The 17,149-nt window shown below is 41.9% G+C and overlaps 1 protein-coding gene across 1 annotated transcript in view; it reads left to right on the top strand.

Annotated features, from left to right (window-relative positions):
• The window catches only part of VPS26A (VPS26, retromer complex component A), a 31,902-nt gene that overhangs the window by 6,077 nt on the left and 8,676 nt on the right, over positions 1 to 17,149 (top strand). Inside the window, exons 2-4 of the mRNA XM_024198119.2 lie at positions 1,846 to 1,995; positions 13,096 to 13,171; positions 15,442 to 15,598. Of these exons, the coding sequence (XP_024053887.1) occupies positions 1,846 to 1,995; positions 13,096 to 13,171; positions 15,442 to 15,598 (383 nt within the window). The remainder of the gene's footprint in view (positions 1 to 1,845; positions 1,996 to 13,095; positions 13,172 to 15,441; positions 15,599 to 17,149) is intronic.

Here is a 17,149-nt window from a genome sequence, read left to right as displayed (position 1 = left end):
TGCATAAAACTCAATAGGCACTCTTTCAATTTGATAGATGTAATTGCTGACTACACTTTGAAAGTAGTACTGCATGTTTAAGAATTAACGTGAGCATGTTCCTGGAAAAGGCAATAAAGTGTTATAACTTAAACATATTTCTTGTATACTAATGATTTGGGAATTTTTCCTAAATAACTAATTTAACTGGAAATTGAATATCAGAAAACAGATGTAGTCACAAAGCAAGCTTCTTTGATGTTCCACCTGTGAATGTAAATCTCTACTCAGCAGAGACTTGGAAGACTTCCCTGTTAGATGTGAGCCTCTCCTTAGGCTGCTTTTTGAGCTTTAGGAGTCTAGGCTATGTCTAAGCTACAGAGCTAACAGACGTTCTAAGCCAACGGGGAGAGTTCTCCCATCAACTTACCTACCGCCGCTCACGGAGGCTGGAGTAATTATGTCGATGGAAGAAGCTATGCCACTGACATTGCACTGTCCACACCGGCGTTTAGGTCAATGTAATTTATGTAGTTCAGGGGGGTGGCTTATTCACCTGAGCGACACAACTTGTACCAATGTAAGCTGTAGTGTATACATATCCTGAGACTTCCGCTCAGTACTGGCTAGCTTTTAGCTTTCTTTTACGGAATTGTGCACAACTCTGTAAAGAGTTTTGGGGCAGTTTGCCAGAGTAACAAGCTTAAATAGAAACAAAGTACAGAGACTTCTTTTATTTAGCCTTGTGTATCTTAACATTTCATAAGATTTAAAAATGGCTTTTTATGTCCTTGCTTCAGCCTGTCTTGCAGTCCTGTGTATTTTCTGTTTCCCCACACAGTGTCACTCTTGCTGATATGAGTTTTCTTCTCAGCAGGGCCTATTGTTTGGAACAGCTTTCTTGCATCATTAGTTCTACACTTCATTTAAGATTTTTAGCTAAATACCTCTCCTCTTCTTTTGACTTTGTCCCAACTCTACAAGTTTTATCTCGCCACACTACAATTAAAGACCTTACATAGAATGAGAACGTATAGTCTTTAAAGAATACCAAATTTACCCAGTAGAAGACAGTGAGGGACTACATCTAGTTTTGTGTGTGTGATTTGCATCAAGAAAGTTCTGTTCGCAGCAGTCACAGATAATTTGAAATGTTCCTTTCCTTCCTCCTCAAGCCAGAGTTTGGTGCATAGTCTTGGACCAAAAAACATCTTTTTCCAGTTCTGCTGTGTTTCCTGTAGATCCTCTCCCAGGTCTTTCAGTTTGTGGCCTATTTGCACTTATTCCAATAAACAGTTTGTTACAATGTCATACATAGTGTGTCCCAGTTTCCTAATTGTAAGGAATTCAAAAGTTTTGTTTTTGAATCTGGGTTGCTCAAGTTTGATTTAAAACTATCAAATTTCAGTGGAAAGTTGCAGTACTAATAATTAGGAGGGACTGACATTTTTTTTGTTTTTGAAGATGGAAGAAGCAAATGGCATATGTAATTTTATTGGTGATCATAATTGGGTACTAGAACTATCTACTTATTTCTGTTGTGAATTGCTCATTCTTCAGCTTGCTACTGATTTTATCTTTTAATTATTTGCTGAGTACTGTCCCATGTGGCTATTATGAGACTACTTGTGTATAACTTTTTAGACATCCCAATGAAATTATTTGCATATTCTAAAAATTTGAGCTGTACATCTGCAAACTGAGATCTGTCCTTCAGTGCACAGGGAATTTGTGTAATTGGGAACATACTTTCATCCCCCGGGCTTTAATTAGCATCACTGCCACAAATAAAAAAAATATGTATTTCATAAAGTATAAAGTCATCTTTACCCCTGTGATAATCTGAAAAATTATTTTTTATTCCAGAGTTTTCTTGGAGGCTTTTTTGGTCCTATTTGTGAGATTGACATTATTCTTAATGATGCAGAAACACGAAAAACAGCAGAAATTAAAACTGAAGATGGCAAAATAGAAAAACACTTCCTCTTCTATGATGGTGAATCTGTTTCAGGAAAGGTAAGACTTGTGTGTTTCTAATAAAAATTCTTTTTACTTTTTGTAGCACATAAATGGAAACTAGATATCAAACATGAGACATAGTTTTTTCTTGGTTAGGTAAACTGGTCTGAACACCAGCTTAATTCTCTGGCCTGCATTTGTTCTTAAAGGTCAGAAAATTCTGTTCTATACCTACTTGTGACTAATGTAAACTTTAGTTCTTCCAATGGCTATTAGCCAGGATGGGCAGGAATGGTGTCCCTAGCCTCTGTTTGTCAGAAGCTGGGAATGAGCGACAGGGGATGGATCACTTGATGATTACCTGTTCTGTACATTCCCTCTGGGGCACCTGGCACTGGCCACTGTTGGAAGACAGGATACTGGGCCAGATGACCCTTTGGTCTGACCTAGTAGGGCTGTTCATATTAGTTACTGTGGCAATTAATGGGAACCTCTGTTTTATATGTTCATTAGCCTATTGCTGCTTCCTTTCATCTCTTGTCCTCTTCCTCTGAAGAGGCCAGTGCAACCAAAGGCATCCCTGTCACTTAGGAATGATTTTTCTTGTTGGAAGCGGTAATCTTTGGAACCTGAGAGAGGGGAAGGCCAAGAAGGCACCATTTATAGCAGTAGTCTTTGGACATCAATTATCTGCTTGTTCTGTACGTCCTGAAGTTATGCCTCATGCCCTGGCGTCTGGTAGTACATCAGAGGATCTTCAGCTCAGCTGACCACCAGTTCAGTAGGGGACAGTGTGTTGACAACAAATTGGGAAAGGATTAGGAAGCCCAAATCTGTTCCTTCCCTCAAAAAAAACTGAGTTAGATGACACCTTAGCCTGTTTCTCAAGGGACCTATTCACCATCAGGAAATGCTCCCACTCTTCAGACCTACTTCTTTATACCCACACCCACCCGTGGACTCCTCAGAAATACAGCATGAATCCCTGGAATGTCTTTCTAGAGGACTGAAACTTTCTCATGAGATGTCTAAAACTCAAGAGTTAGCATGTTTATTTAAAAAGAGGAAGGTACTAGCTTTCATATACTCACTGATACTTTTAAAAAAGGATAACCGTCTGGGAAGGCCTCTGAGGAGTTTTGACTAAAGCAGTTGCAACTGGATTGGAAGACTGTTGGCTCCTCAGGCAGCTTCCCCCCCCCCCCTTTTTTTTCCCCTCTTCCACCCCAAGATAACTGCTTGCATAATCTCTTGCACCCTCTACCCCAGACACTAACAGATCACTAGTGACTTACTGGACTGCAAGGTACAGGAATTTGTGAGCTCACAGCTCTGAGTTAGGAAATATTGTGCACTTCATATTTCCAGTGTTTCCATAGAGAGGATCTTCTAGCCCCAGGGAGATGAGATGGCTTACTCTTTACTCATGAAGACCAGTAAGGTGTCTTTAAATAAATAATTAAAATTGACAGTAGATTGGGCTTTCAGTGATTTTTTTTTTTTTTTTTCTTTTTTTTTTCTTTTTGGTCCAGGATTCTCTTAAATTGGCATCCAGCACTGCAAGCTCCTTTCCCCACTAGGAGGGACCTATGTTTACTAGAGTTGAACAAAATAAATCTCAGCACAGTGTGCTTTAGAAGCTAACATCCATAGGAGATGCATCTAGATTCAGTTGTGGGGAAACAGTTAACCTAACAGGATTCACATCTTAAACTGAGCAGTAGCCAGGCTTCTCTGGCTTGTGAGTGGAATGTTTCTAAATTTAAGCATTTAAGGGGAATCTCAATGACTCTGCCAGATGACATAAAGGAAGGAATCTTTGCCACCTTCCTTGGTAATCTTTAATTCCACACAATGATGGTCAAAGTAAAGAGTCTCTTTTGGCTGTGGAACTGTCATCTAGTTGGCTAACTTCAAGTGCCATGATAAACCCTTATCTATGTCTAAGGCAGAGGTCCCCAAACTGTGGGGCATGCCTCCTGGGGGAGGAGGACACGGAGGAACATTCGGGGAGTGCGGTGGGCTGGGCCAGCCCTGATGGGGTGGGAAGGGAGCCCCACCCTGACCCAAGCTCTGCTTTGGCCCCGCGCCTGACCCCGTCCCCAGCCTCGGTGTGGCTCTGCACCTGGCTGGAGGCCAGGCTCGTGGCCCCCACCGTGGCCTGGCTGTGGCCACAGCTCCGGCCCCACCCCCAGGTATGGCCCCAGCCTCGGCCCCTTTATCCCCATCTGTCACTGCGGCCCTACTACTCCCCCTGGCTCCAGGGTGGTGCGGATGGAGGAATGGGAGGCAGGACTCTCAAAAATTTGGGGACCACTGGTCTAAGGGCTTGTCTAAATGAACACTTTAGTTCACAGCAAGCTGAGATGTAAATCTCCCCTCTGCTAATGTGCCCACACTAAGTGTCCATATGAACAGTTCCTTAGGGTATGTCTACAGTACAAAATTATTTAGAAATTATTCTATTCGAATTTTTGGAAGTGATTTTTATACATTCGGTCTTGTCTCCCCTCCTCCCCCCCCCCCCCCCCACTAAAGGCGGAGTGCGTTCACAGTACCGAGGCTAGCATTGAATGTCGGTGCGGTGCACTGTGGGTAGCTATCCTGCAGTCCCCACCGCCCATTGGAAATCTGGGTTAAGCTCCCAGTGCATGATGGGGCAAAAACATTCTCGCGGGTGTTTCTGGGTGTGTCGTCACTCGCTCCTCCCTCCATGAAAGCTGCGGCAGACGCCATACTGCCAGCAGATGGTGCAGTACGGTGCACTGCCTGTCTCCTGATACTATGAATCCACTTCGCATGTCCTCTTGTCTTTCTATGTAATATCTCTAAGGATCTACTCTTTCTCTTCCTCATCCGTGAAAGCTACATAAAACAACCATTTCCCGCCTTTTTTCGGCCACCATGAACTGAGCAGCACAGCTTCCGCTGCAAACTCTGCTTTCCGGCTCTTGCAGAGCTAGTGAGCTTCTCCATGTTGTTGGTCCTGGGCTCCCGTGGAAGCTACAAAAGACAACCATTTCCCGCCTTTTTTCGGCCATTGTGAACCGAACAGCTCTCCTACATTTTGCGCCCCTTTTTCCAGGTTTCCCCGTGCAGGCGCCATAGCGTGGCAAGCATGGAGCCCGCTCAGATCTCCGCTGCAGTTTTGACCATTGTAAATACCTCACGCATTATCCAGCAGTATGTGCAGTACCTGCAAAACTGGGCGAGGAAGCGACGACAGTGTGATTACTATACTGATGAGGACATGGACACAGATGTTCCTAGAAGCACGGCATGTGGCGATTGGGAGAGCATGGTGGCGTTGGGCCAGGTTCATGCTGTGGAACACCGATTCTGGGCCCAGGAAACAAGCACAGACTGGTGGGACCGCATAGTGGTGCAGGTCTGGGATGATTCTCAGTGGCTGCGAAACTTTCGTATGCGTAGGGCCACTTTCATGGAACTTTGACTTGCTGTCCCCTGCCCTGAAGTGCAAAGACACCAAAATGAGAGCAGCCCTCACAGTTGAGAAGCAAGCTTCCACAGTGCTATGGCCACTCGCAACACCCGACAGCTACCGGTCAGTCGGGAATCAGTTTGGAGTGGGCAAATCTACTGTGGGGGCTGCTATGCTGCAAATTAGCCAACACAATCATTGACCAGTTGCTATCAAGGGTAGTGACTTTGGGAAATGTGCAGACCATTGTGGATGGCTTTAATGTGCTGGGGTTCCCTAACTGCGGCAGGGTGATAGATGGAACGCATATCCCTATCTTGGCCCCGGAACACCGGGGCAGACAGTACATAACCCGCAAGGGGTATTTTTCCATGGTGCTGCAAGCACTGGTGGATCACAAGGGACATTTCACTGACCTCAACGTGGGATGGCCGGGAAAGGTGCATGACGCTTGCATCTTCAGGAACTCTGGTCTGTTTGAAAAGCTGCAGGAAGGGACTTATTTCTCCGACACTTCCCATACCAGAAAATTACTGTTGGGGATCTTGAAATGCCTATAGTTATCCTCGGACACCCAGCCTACCCCTTAATGCCATGGCTCATTAAGCTGTACACAGGCACCCTGGATAGTAGTAAGGAGCAGTTCAACTATAGGCTGAGCAAGTGCAGAATGGTGGTAGAATGTGCTTTTGGACGTTTGAAAGCGCGCTGGCGCAATTTATTGACTCTGTTAGATCTCAGCACAACCAATATTCCAATTGTAATTGCTGCTTGTTGTGTGCTCCACAATATCTGTGAGAGTAAGGGGAAGACGTTTATGGCGGGGTGGGAGGTTGAGGCAACTCGCCTGGCGGCCAGTTTCGCACAGCCAGACAACAGGGCAATCAGAAGAGCGCAGCAGGGCACGCTGCGCATCAGAGAACCATCAGAGAAGGTTTGAAAGCCAGTTTCATGACTGGCCAGGGTACGGTGTGACAGTTGTTTTACTCTTGAAGTTACCCGCCCCTATATATCTATATCTATATGAAAGGAAATAGTCACAATTGTTTAAAAAACGTTCTTTATTTGTTGCACAACACATTGAGAGAATTCAGAAGGTGGATGGGAGGGGTATTGGGTTAGGGGGGTGGAGGAGGAGGGAAGGACAAGTCCAGAAACCAAATCAAAAGTTTGCATATGCCAGTTTTCTGCTGCTTGTGCGATCCTCTGGGGTTGAGTGTGTGGGTCCCCGCAGCCTCCCCCCTCGTGTTCTTGGGTGTCTGGGTGAGGAGGCTATGGAACTTGGGGAGGAGGGAGGGCGGTTACACAGGCGCTGCAGCGGCAGTCTGGGGTCTTGCTGCCTTTCCCGCATTAGATCCACCATACAGCGCAGCATGTCAGTTTGCTCCCCCATGAGCTTGACCATAGGGTGCTGCCTGCTCTCATCGCGCACATCCCTCCTCTCTTCGTGTTCATGTAACGCTTTACGGGACTCCGCAGTTGTTTGCCTCCATGCATTCAGCTGGGCCCTATCAGTGCAGGAGGACTGCATGAGCTTGGCGAACATGTCATCCCGAGTTTGTTTTTTCCGCCTTCAAATCTGGACCAGCCTTTGGGATGGAGTAGTTAGGGGCCGCGTTGAAACATTTGCATCTGCGGGAGGAGAAAAAGGGAGGGTAGTATTTTTAAAGATACATTTCAGAGAACAAAGGGGACACACTTTCTCAGTGAAACAGGCAATTCATGTACAGAAAGAACATGTGCTGTGTACTAAGTTCGCATTTTGCCTCTTATACTGAAGTGCCTGCCACTTTGGTGTGAGTAAGCCATCACACATGGCCGGGCAACAGAATTCAGCTTGCAGGCAGCCATGGTAAGCCCTAGGGGCACGCGGGGTTCGGGTTCTTCTTCTGCATTCATTTCAATGCTTTCAAACTGCCGGGCCCCCTTTCTCATAGCAAGCAATGCCTGGTGGGTTTGCCATATAAAAGGAGGGCCTGCGGGCTCTCTGGGATGATTGCTTCACACAACACCCCGCACCCACTGCGTGGCTCTGATGAGGCTCTGATCAGGGATGAGCCCTTTAAACTAAACACGAACAGCCCAGCACAGCTGGGTTTCCCCCCCCACTGCGAGGCTCCGATCAGGCTCTCCCTCTCCAGAAGTACCTTCTTCAGGGTCATGGTCCGGGAGCCCGCCTTGGGAGTGGGGGGAGGCTATTGTCTCCAGCGTTAAGAATAGTTCCTGGCTGGGGGGAAAACTGATTCCCCACTTAACGCCTGTGCACTGTTGTCATTCAATAACTCTTCCTCCTCGCTCCATGCAACTCCCCCTTGCAGGTGTCCACGGACAGTGATGGGGTAGTGTTGGCGTCACCCTCTATAATTGCATGCAGCTCATGGGTAGAAGCGGAATGTATGGGGCTGTGACCCAGAGCGCCCGTTCACCTCCCTGGCTTTTTGGTACGCTTGCCTGAGCTCCTTGATTTTTTTTGTACGACACTGTTCTGTGTCCCCGGAGTAGGTTCTTTCCGTCATGGCCCTGGAGACATTAGCGTACGTATTTGCGTTTCTTTTTTTGGAACGTAGTTCTGCCGTAACAGATTCATCTCCCCAACATGCAATGAGATCCAGTACTTCCCGTTCGGACCATGCTGGAGCTCGTCTGCGAATCTGGGACTGCGTGATCTCTTGTGATGGTGGACTCTGCATGGTCGCCTGTGATGGTGGACTGTGCTGATGGTGACCAAACAGGAAATGAAATTCAAAAGTTCCCGGGGCTTTTCCTGCCCACCTGGCTAGTGCATCGGAGTTGAGTGTTGTCCAGAGCGGTCACAAGGGAGCATTCTGGAATAGCTTCCGGAGGCCAATAACGTTGAATTGCGTCCATAATACCTTTAACTCGGGATTGTGATCTCGATTTTAGCGCTACTGCACTTGCCGAGGTGGAGTACAGAAATCGGATTAAAGATAAAGAGCCCTTTAAATCGAAAAAACCGTTTTGGTCGTGTGGACGGAATCATTTTTTTCAAATTAACTCTGCTAATTCTGAAATAACCGACTAGTGTAGACCAGGCCTTAATAAAACCGGAGTAGATTAAAGTGCATTAGGGAGCTGCTAATTTGCAGCAGTAGTGTCCACACAGACATGCTAGCGTGGGCTAGACTTACACCCTAGTTTGTTGCAAACTAAATATTCATTTAGACAAGCTTTAATAGCTGTCATACACATTGGGAACTTGAAACATAGTCTTTTTGTGAACAGGAGAACGTATGATCTGTTATTTTTAAAGCGCAAAATGATATTTCAGTTTGGAGGTATATAGGGCTGACATGAGTCTCTAAGGTGCATTTAAAAAAAAAAAAAAAAAAGGCATTAAAGTCTTAGTCATGATCGATGTGGCATTTGGCCAACAAATCTGCCAAGCTGTAGTACCACAGATCATGGTGTCGTGCTCCCATCTTTGAACTGCCCTTTGGGTTTTGATGTGTACCTTTGCCTTAGCCAGAGAAACAAACAAAAGGTATAGATCTAGGTACCAAGCACAGCTGGTCTAGTCTTGCTTGCTTTGTCCTTGAATTTGCTGGGGCAGTGCTACCTGGGGCACGAGAATTTTGTATCTAACTTGTTTTGATCTGTTTCCACCAATACATATGCTTGCCCTTCAGTTCAAAATTCTATTGCAGCTGTGTAATATGAATTTGTTAGCAAAAGAGTTCTTCTCACCAGTTCTTCTAATTGCTCTAAATCACCTGTATTGAGAAGAGCTGGTGAGAGGATTTGGGGGCTGCTCAAACTCTAGTTTCTTCTCCTTTTATTCTAGGGACAGCAGTGAGGCATCTGGACTGGCAGGAGGCCAGACTTGCCTGAGGCTTTGCAGGGGAATTAGGAAAGGGTAGAGAGCTCAGCACTCAGGTGGACCAACTTAATATAGTACATTGTTTTCCAAACTCTCTAATGCTGAGTTCTCTTCAGGAAAATGAAATCAAATGCATCTCCACTCTAACACTGTCGTGAGTTGTCATGTTTTAGAGTTTTAATGAAACAACTCATAAGCTTGCCCTTACATCATTCCTTAAAACAGAAGTTTGTTAATAAAATAACTTGTATTCAAAAATTTATTTAAACACTGAACTAGAACAGTACTTTTAAAGTTTACTGTAATATATTACATTTTTTTTATAGTTGGCAACATGTTTGTTAGCGAGAAATTCCTGCCCATGAGTTCTGAGATCCTCGGGCTTGGCTTCTTCTCGGTTGTGAGGGAGAGGGGGCAGGGAAAGAGAGATGGTATTAATATCAAGGGTCAAAAGAGTTAAAGGTATTATGAACTTTTACTGTCCAACATTAAAACAGTGATACAAAGTTTAGGGTTGTTTCTATAGAGGCTGTGGTTCACTCGGTTTCTTGGCAAATACCCAAAAGCATTCATTCTAGAGTTGAAAGCTTACTGATCAAACATAAGAAATAAAAAACATTTCTATTGAAACTGAAATTGAGTAATTATGCAAAAAAACCAAAAACCTTAATCTGTTGAAGTCTCTCTCTCCTTTTGGAGGCAAAAATCAGTCTGTTTCATTAACCATTTTTTTTTTTTTATATGAAAAGGAAGGTTGTAATTTTATTCTCAGTGCTGATGTGTGAAAGGTATTCACTTCTCCTGTTTTTAACAGGCGCAAGGTGAAGGAGATACAAGCTAGAAAAGGTGGGGGAAATACGGCTTTTGTTGATTTGGAACCCTGGATGGCTGGCTAGTTACGAATGGATGCTTTGGTAGACAAGGACACCATGACACCTGTTGCATGGACCGTGGTTTGCATTCTGATCAAGGGACATCATCTGGTTGGGTCCTTTTTCCTTTGATGGGATGGGTTGTGGCTGATTCATCTCACTGTGCTGATGCAGTGCAGTTGATTTCAGGATTTGATGAAAAGCTGAGAGAGAAAGACGATAGGAGGAAGGAAATAATGGGGCAGAAAGTAACACAACAGGAATGGGAGACAGGATCTTGTGTGACTGTGCTGCTGGCAATTAGGTATCCTTGCTGATTGGCCAAGGACTGGATGTCATGATTTTCAAGGCCTGATGGCCTTCCTCTTGGGAAGAAAATCCTTTCATCAGTTCCTTGTCTCTTCCCAACTCATGGACTCATCCTCCCTGATCCCAGGAGAGAAGACCTGAGAAGCTAAGATGCATTGAAATGAGATGTTCCTTTCAAAGTCTCCTTTTAAGAACCCCAAAAAGGTGGTGGGAGAGGGAAAGTTGGTTGCATAGTTCATCACCTCATTATTTTGTCCACTAATAGTCCTAATATGTGACATACCAATTTTGCTTCATTAATTTCTGGTTCTGCATCTTTTCTTTCTACCAAGCATGATTTCAACACATACCTTGAATTATATCAGGAGGCCTTTTTGTTTAGACTAATTCAGTCTGTCTCCTTTTTGTACCTTTTTTCCCCATCAACATTTGTTTATAGTTAATGTAACATCTTATGAACTTTCAGATGCTTTTTACATTTGAGCTTACAATTAAGGTAAATTTTTGGGCTCTGTTATTACAACAGAGAATAAATAGTGGTATCTCCCAAGCGTACCTACTTGTGACACCTACTCTTGAGTGACTGCTCACTTTGGTATATCTTTCCTTTCTTAGATGCTTTAATGAGCAGTGAAATAGTTAAGTGTTGACACTTAAAGTCCTCATATTGCATCTGAGTTTGTGCCCTTGGAGACAACTAGGGTAGTTCACATCTGAGCCATTGGATAAGGCTCTCTAAAAGCTCAGGCAGACACAGAATCAGCTACACTGGGGTTATATTTTGAAGTTTTCTGCATACTAACAGCTAGAGATTCGCTCTTTTTAAAATGAAAGTTGAGACTGTGGAGGACAGCTGAGAAGCTTGCTGCATCCTCCGCACACCCCCAGCCCTTTGTGCTCTCAGGGGCCATGCACCACACTTGGGGGAAACAATGATCAAGTGAAATGCTCCAGCTTTCTTTAGCCCTGCTTGGAAAGGAGGGCCAGAGATGCTCATCCCAAGCCACTGGATCCATTGGTTAGTTAATGTCTTTGGCCATAAATGCTTCCTTTACTTCCAAAGAGTTGCAGGTAGTAAATGGGTACTGTAAGAGTTACATTCTCTACCATTCCTTGTTGATAACTCAGCGTTTTAAAAGTAGACTGACATTGGTCTAATTTAGTGACCCTCCATTTGTGCAAAAAGTATGGGTCAGGGAGGAGGGAAGAACAATTGTTAGAGCTGTGCAAACAACTGAAATTTTTTTTTCCAGTTTGCAGGGCAAAAAAAACCCCTTTTGCATTGGATGATGCATCTTGGACCTGAAACAAACATTTTATTTCATTTTTGACTCTTAATTATATTGAAGTAAATTTTGAAAGAAAACACTGCTTTGTATGATAAAAATGTCCAAAATAAAATATTTGAATTTTGTTCATGTTTTTTAACCAAAACAATTCAACGCAAACTTGCTAAATGTTTTGGTTGATCCAAATATGCATTTTTTTGCGCACACTGCCGCTCCCCCCCCCCCCAAAAGTCCAAATGTTTTTGTCCAGCTCTATCAACTGCACTCCAAAAAGCAGAGTAGCTAAATCCTCAGCAGGGGGAGCATGAGTTAAGCATTGGTCCCACAACTGACTTGAAATAGTTGATGCTTATAACAAATTCATTGCATATTTGTGCCTGAGGGAGGGAAGAGGAAGGGACTGTGGAGGGTGAAGTCAAGTCTTAAAATAGATCCCTGATAACTGAACTTAAGACAAATACCAAATATAGGGGGCTCGGAAGGAGCCCCACCATGGCCCACAAGCAGTATCTTGATAAGTCTAGCTTATACTTTTCTTGCTCCTCTTGAACCCTTTTGTGTTAGGGTAACAACTGGGATTTGGGGTGGGATGGAGGGGTTGGAGATTGGTGTTGGTCTTTCACATTAATACTGGGTAGGTTGGCAAACTTTAGCACCCTACCTGCAAGACTGAGTGAACCGTCTTATCTTTATCTCCTATGCAAGTCCTGAAGGGTGTCAGGATGTCAAGTTGAAGGACCCCAGCTGGTGGTGGCAGTGAATAATGTTGTAACTGAATTTGGCAATATGAAAGCAGAACCTCCATCACTCACGTCTCCAACCATACAGTTGAATAACTCACATTTAATCAATAAGGGTGAAAACACCATTGTAGAAATCTGGGTAAAATCGTACTGGTTTAATGAGCTGATAGCTTTTTTCTAAAACAATGAAATTTCAGTAGTTTAAACACTTGTATGAATGCTTTCCATTTTGAGAAGAAAGTCAGTAAAGATCTTTTCCTCGCAGCTGTTTTCTCCTGGAATGATTTTAGTCCTCAAGAACGTTGTACAAGGAGGAAGGAAAAGTTGTCTAGTCAGATGACTACTCTAAATAAGAGAGTTGAACTGCTAGAAATAAAGTAAATTTCTGATCCTGTAGTGGAGCATTGCTAATTTGATGACAATTTTACACTCCCTTGGACAGTCTTTCTGTCCTTAATGCATCCTCTTGCATATAACCCTTAAAGGCAATACACAAGCTTAAACCCTTAGAAATTATGGAGTGGAAAAAGTCAGGGGAGGGAAGGAGATATCAGTTATTTGGGTGTGCCCAGAAAGATCTTTGTCCAGAAATGAAAGTGAACACCTGCTATGCTACAGTGGAAAAAATATAAAAGTCTCCAACTACTATTCTTCTCTTTTTCAGGTGAACATAGCCTTTAAACAACCTGGAAAGAGGTTAGAGCACCAAGGAATTAGAATTGAATTTGTAGGACAAATTGGTGAGTTCTGAAGCTGCCAATGGGGTGTGGGTAGATGTGATTTATGGAACTTTACATTCATGACTGTCAGCACTCTGGCTCAGTCCTCATGACTACATCAGGATAGTGATTAACAAGTGCTGAAGTAAGACAATGTCTGAGTCATTTTAACTCTGAAGTAATGTGCTACTTGTGGTGGTCAGAAATTGGAAAAAGCAGCAGTATTCCTCTTTCCCCTTTCACCAGTCTATTTAAGAGTTGATTGATTTATGGGAAACCTGGAGAAACATTTTTATGGCCAACCAGAGAGCGTGCTTGGCATTTACCCAACTTATTGCCACACACGATCACTGCAGAACTGTGTTCACAATCTTAATCTGCATACTCAAAATGAAAACCTAGGAAAATTTAGACTTTTTTTAAACCACAGGTGACAATCGCATGAAAAATAGCACCCAAAGATTAATCTCTTGCTTATTTATCATGGCATCTTTAGCGTATCAAACGAAAATGCCAAGCATGTGCCTGCTGTGCAGGCCTGGATTACTTTTTTTTAGTCTTTAATCCTTGATTTAGAAGGAAAGGAGGTATAGGAAAAGAAGGGTGGTAATGGCCTATAATTACTTCGAAATAAGTTTGTGGCCCTTCCAGTCTTCTAAAGTGTAGTTGTGTACTGTTACTGAACATAAAGTAAGGTGTTTTAAATATCTCAAAGTGCAGAGATCCTATAACATTGCATTAAACTGAACTTCATTTTTTTTTCATTCAGATTTAGAAACTAAAATTGTGAAGAACCTGCATCATTTGGTTAGGTTCAAAGGTCTATCAGTAGCTTCTCTCAAAAATACTTGAAATAGCCTCTCTCATAATAAATCTAAGGTGTACAGAAATTCTGTATCTTCTGTTTACAATAGAGCCTCTGACTTATACAAAAAGTATTCTCCCTGCCTCAGAAAATTCAACAGTAAATCATGAAGTAGTATAATTAATTAAAAGAATGTTGCGAAGTGTATTTTGTTCATTTGACAACTGTTTAATTTTAAACATGTAAAAAAGAGTAACTAACGTGTCTGTCACTTAAATACTGTTCTTTTGTATTTCTAACAAGCTGCTTTCAGAATGCATTATTACTTGGGTTGTGGTATATTTAAATGTGAGCCTGCTTAGAGTAATGAGTTTATTTTTAATTCTCTGCTAGGGAGAATTAATTAAATTTGAATAAATTGTCAAATATTTTAACTCCTCATGATAGTTACTAGCTGACCATATTTCTTTACAATTCTGAATCATAAAGAACAACTTACACATAGAAATGGTTTTCCTGATAGGTTTTGCAAAGTTAAAAATGTGTTATGTGAAGACTGGGTGGCTCAAAGATATAGTAATAATGTTAAACACAAAGGGTCACAGTGAGGCCTGGTGTAAATGCATGCAACTCCATTAGTCGGTGTGTGCCTGTTTACAACATGACAGAACTTGGACCTAAGTGACTGGTTTGAACTTACCTAGGTTGGTGGTAGTAATGACGATGTACTTTCTAACAATTTTTTGTAACTTATAGATTAATTGGTGGTGGCAGTCCTGTTCCAGATGTTGCTAATTGTCTTTTTAGCCTTTCTGCTGTAACTACCAGAGATTAAGTGGACATGGAGACTTTATTACAGAATGTTGGAATTAATTTATTTATGTATGGTATTACTATGACACTCATTTAACCAGAAATTTCTTTATTAAATCCAGAGGCCTAATAGTCTTTGTACAATTGCTCTAAATAATAAGTAGTCTACTACATCTGAACAGTAACAAAATATGTACATGGTAAATTCAGGAGTGCTTAGATCCATATTGGTTGGCTCCAACTTCAGGCAGGTTTTAGCAATGAACCATCTAAGAGCTTGTCTTTTTATACCCTTTAACAAACAAGTGATGTCATTGCCTGTTGCCAACTTAGCTAAAAACCAGGTTTTGGCGGGTTTGGGTCATTACTGGTTCAACACACACAATTCTTTCTTGTTTTTAACTATCTCTGATAATTGAGGCATTTTCTTCTTATCATTTACCTTTCTGGTCTAGTTGTTTACTGAATGTGTTTTAAATTCCACTGATCTGGAGGTGAATTTAGTCTCTTCTCCCCTTCACACGCCTCACTCCCACCAGTCAGTAGAACTAGAAAAAAGTTTCAAATGATGTTCACTTCAACATTTCTGGTCTTTTTTTTTTTTTTTTCTTTTTCTTTTTTGGTCTTTTTTTTTTTTTTTAATGAACTCTGACTTTTTGCTTCTCAATTTCAGAACTCTTCAATGATAAGAGCAATACTCATGAATTTGTAAACCTAGTGAAAGAACTAGCCTTACCAGGAGAACTGACACAAAGCAGAAGTTATGACTTTGAGTTTATGCAAGTTGAGAAGCCATACGAATCCTACATTGGTGCCAATGTCAGATTGAGGTATGAAAATATGCATTTAAACAGGCAGATCCTATGAAATTTGATACTAGAATCAGATATCCTGTTAGGTTATATGTAAAACAGGCTGAGTGTGCATTCAACAAATGGTAATTCTGTCAAGTCTGTTTCCCATTAAATTGTAAACATAAAATTAACACTGTATTACAGAACTAAAATTTGTATCTTTCTCCAAAACTCTGTACATGAAATTTAAGGATATTACTGTGCTCACACTCACAATGGCACTCTTTTCTAGATGGACAGTGAGACTCCCACCTAGAAAATGGGTTGGTATTTCATTCATTTCACCTGTTTATGAAGTCCAGCCCTTCTATAAGGTGACATTTTCTCAAATGCTGACTTTGATTCCAGTAGAACACATGAAGTGATATGCTTTTTCAGAGGACTTAAGGGGATAATTCTGGTAGCTGGCTCTTACCTCTTTGGAAGCATCAGGATCACATGGAGGTTTATCCCAAAGACCACTCAAGAACATGTGCTGGTCTCCCAAGTCTCTGATACCAAGGCTTCTTGTGAATTCAAAAATATCTTCAGCTTTGTCATATAAACCCAGTTCTCTGTTGTAGGGGCTGTCAAGATGCTGTATGTCCCCTTTTTAAAATTGAAAGTTAACTTATGAATAAAATATACTTTCCTCAAGCACAGTGTTTTGATTATTTCGTGTTAACAAAGAGCATAAGGTAAGAAAATAACATTTGACATGCTACTTTGAAGAACACCAAGATAGAAAGTAGACTTGATGTCCATGAAGAAATCTTGTATTTGAGAACAAGGAGGATTTTTGTTTATAGCACTCTGATTCTTGATATGTATCAACTAGGGGTGGTGATTAATCGCAGTTAACTCATGCAATTAACTAAAAAAAATTAACTGCAATTAAAAAAATTAATCACTATTAATTGCACTGATAAACAATAGATTACCAATTGAAATTTTATTAAATATTTTTGAATGTTTTTCTACATTTTTCAAATATATTGATTTCTATTACAACACAACACAAAGTGTACAGTACTGACTTTAGTAGTTTTTATTACAAATATTTACACTGTAAAAAGAGTATTTTTCAGTTCACCTCATACAAGTACTATAGTGCAATCTCTATTGTGAAAGTGTAATTTACAAATGTAGCTTTTTTGTTTTTGTTTTTGAGTGCAGTTATGTAACAATGTAAAACTTTAGAGCCTACAAGTCCACTCAGTCCTACTTCTTGTTCAGCCAATCACTAAGAGAAACAAGTTTGTTTACATTTACGGGAGATACTGCTGCCTGTTTCTTGTTTACAGTGTCACCTGAAAGTGAGACCAGGCGTTCACGTGGCACTTTTTTGTAGCTGGCATTGCAAGGTATTTACATGCCAGATCTGCTAAACATTCGTATGCCCCTTCATGCTTCAGCCACGATTCCGGAGGACATGCTTCCATGCTGCTGCTGATGATCGTTTAAAAAAAATAGTGTGTTAATTAGATTTGTGACCGAACTCCTTGGGGGAGAGTTGTATGTCTCCTGTTCTGTTTCACCCGCATTCTG

The sequence above is a fragment of the Terrapene carolina genome, unplaced genomic scaffold (genome assembly GCF_002925995.2).
Source record: "Terrapene carolina triunguis isolate 2854851 unplaced genomic scaffold, T_m_triunguis-2.0 Scaffold95, whole genome shotgun sequence".
Lineage (NCBI taxonomy): Eukaryota > Metazoa > Chordata > Testudines > Emydidae > Terrapene > Terrapene triunguis.
This window is presented reverse-complemented; position numbering and strand designations above follow the sequence as displayed.